The sequence below is a fragment of the Aplysia californica genome, unplaced genomic scaffold (assembly GCF_000002075.1).
Source record: "Aplysia californica isolate F4 #8 unplaced genomic scaffold, AplCal3.0 scaffold00486, whole genome shotgun sequence".
Lineage (NCBI taxonomy): Eukaryota > Metazoa > Mollusca > Gastropoda > Aplysiida > Aplysiidae > Aplysia > Aplysia californica.
The window spans coordinates 185,566-187,817 of NW_004797756.1; the positions used below are offsets into that span (position 1 = coordinate 185,566).

A 2,252-nucleotide genomic window follows, 5' to 3' on the forward strand; every position below is an offset into this window, starting at 1 on the left:
CACCCCTGATCTTCTGGTAGGAAAGATCTACACCTAGCCTTCTCGGACAAAAATCTCGGAGGGCCCGTGTGCAAGTTGCGCACGTTAAGATTCCTTGGTGGTCTAAAATCGATAAGAGAAGGCTTCGGCCGCCACCCGGGCAAAATTCAAAATTTCCTACCAACTGAAAATATTAGGTGTGTCCCGCGCGCTCATATGGCCTATGCAGTTGCGAGCGCCGTAAAACACTTTACAAAAATAAAAAGGAGACTGGAGGCGGCAACTCTTGAGTTGTGAATGAAAACAAATCCTGAATTCATGTTGTATGCATATTCAACCGCTAAAATAATGGGGAAAGTATTTTATTTAATATGTATTCTAACTAACCTTAAATTTAACTTAAGATTTGAACACACGAACAGAAGCAGAGATGTCAGTACTACAATGGCAGGCAGCCGAAACAGTTTGGTAGAGCATGCCAATTATTAATTTATTTCACATTTGGCTGTTTTTTGTCTAGCTTTTCGCGGCCAGGAGCCGGTGTCATCGAGGTCACGATCTGATTATAGGACGTTAAAAAGTCAGGAAAAAAACAAGCACGCTCAGCAGTCAAGATATTAGGAATTAGTTCCCCTCACATCTGTGAGGTAGACTCGACCAGTGTAATAGTTAGCTTACATGATCAGCGGATGTGGGTGGTTATAACTGTGGCTCGAAAGGGTTGAACAGGGTATATGCGGCAAATGAAACAGTTGTGACTGCTATGCACATGTTCCCTTCAACTCTACTGGTAGACTCTTCCAGCCTCACTTTAAGCTTACTTAAATTAATCAAAACTTGCGACTGCTTATGGAGTGGCCCGATAGGTGCGAACAAGTTATTTCCGTGGCAATGAAACGGTTTTGAAGATTAGGCATAGTCTATTGTTCATTGGTGATCATGAACGTCTCTTTACATTTAATTTATGAGGTTTACGTCTATGGGTGAATTTGACTGCGACAATGTTTCAGAATTAGGAAGGGAAGCAGTGATTATTTGGTAGACGCTTCGCCTCTGAGTACTGTCACTCGGACATCCCTTTCACTTTCCTTATTTCCAAATGCATTGACCAGCAGTGGCTGGCGGTCCTCTGGGGTGGTTTGCTCATTTTTATCAAACCTATCATCCTTATATTTTTGTTACTCTCTTGTAACCCCTAATCTTCGGCATTTATATGACCTTATTTTGTTGCAAATGCAACTTGTTGAAACTAAACATTATGGTCATTCTGCTCCGTTGAAGCCTATCAAGGAGGCCTATGGAGGAAGGGAATTAGAGAAGTATTAGATCATTACGTGTACTTTTATTTATAATCTTAAATGCAGCAGTATATTCTAATTAGGCGTTGCTTTGCTTATTTGAAGACTGATTTGCAAGTAGTTTTTCTTAACATGTTTAAAGGCTGATGGCTACAATAAACTGTCGTTCAACGCGTTCCAGACCTTGTGGGATTATTTAAGCACCTGGAAGGTATGTTGTTGTTTTTAGTATTGTGGGCAATGGTAATTTATACTTTCAAACGCATTGTCAAGAAGGTGGCTATTTCGATCCTGCTTATCGGGCACCAACTCGGACCGAGAGATGCATTCCAGCAAACAGATACAAAATTATTTAAACTCGTCATACAAAAAATGTCTTTTGCATCAAGTTGACGAAGAATCTTAACTGCTACAAAACAGGCGCAAGCAGATAAAAAAACACCCTCAGAAACGTTCAGAAATGTACCCCCCCCCCCCCCTAAAAGGCTGATGTTATGATAAAAGCGATTTTTCCCCCTGCGAGATGAATAAAGATTGTCATTTTCTTATGATTAATCATAAAAATCTAGGTCCGTACACGTGCTCAAACATGCCAAAACCTTTTCACTCTTCTAAGTTAGATGCTGTTTCCGTGGTTTAGTGCATTCAGTATTTTTCTCCATGACAGGCACACTTTTTCCAGTTTGACGTGGATCGGTCAGGGTCTTTGGATTCAAGAGAACTGGGAAAAGTAACAGATGCTGCTGGTGAGTACTTTTTCTTTTCGGATACGTTTGTTTTGCCCGAATTTAATACAGATCTATCACTCCTCCTTTCATGCAGGGCTCGAGACTTTTATTCTGAAGATATTCAGCAAACATTCAATATACTACTCACATTAGTAGACTGCTCCCTCTCCAGCAGACACCCCCCTACCCCACCACCAACCAATGGAGGAAGACATCTCCGACCCCCCTCCCCGGCCTGACCCCGGGA

At 41.6% G+C, this 2,252-nt stretch overlaps 1 protein-coding gene across 1 annotated transcript in view; it reads left to right on the forward strand.

The window, feature by feature from the left end:
* Positions 1-2,252, forward strand: part of LOC101854817 (calpain-A) — a 24,293-nt gene that overhangs the window by 15,891 nt on the left and 6,150 nt on the right. The window contains exons 14-15 of the mRNA XM_005105697.3: positions 1,420-1,488; positions 1,945-2,023. Of these exons, the coding sequence (XP_005105754.2) occupies positions 1,420-1,488; positions 1,945-2,023 (148 nt within the window). The remainder of the gene's footprint in view (positions 1-1,419; positions 1,489-1,944; positions 2,024-2,252) is intronic.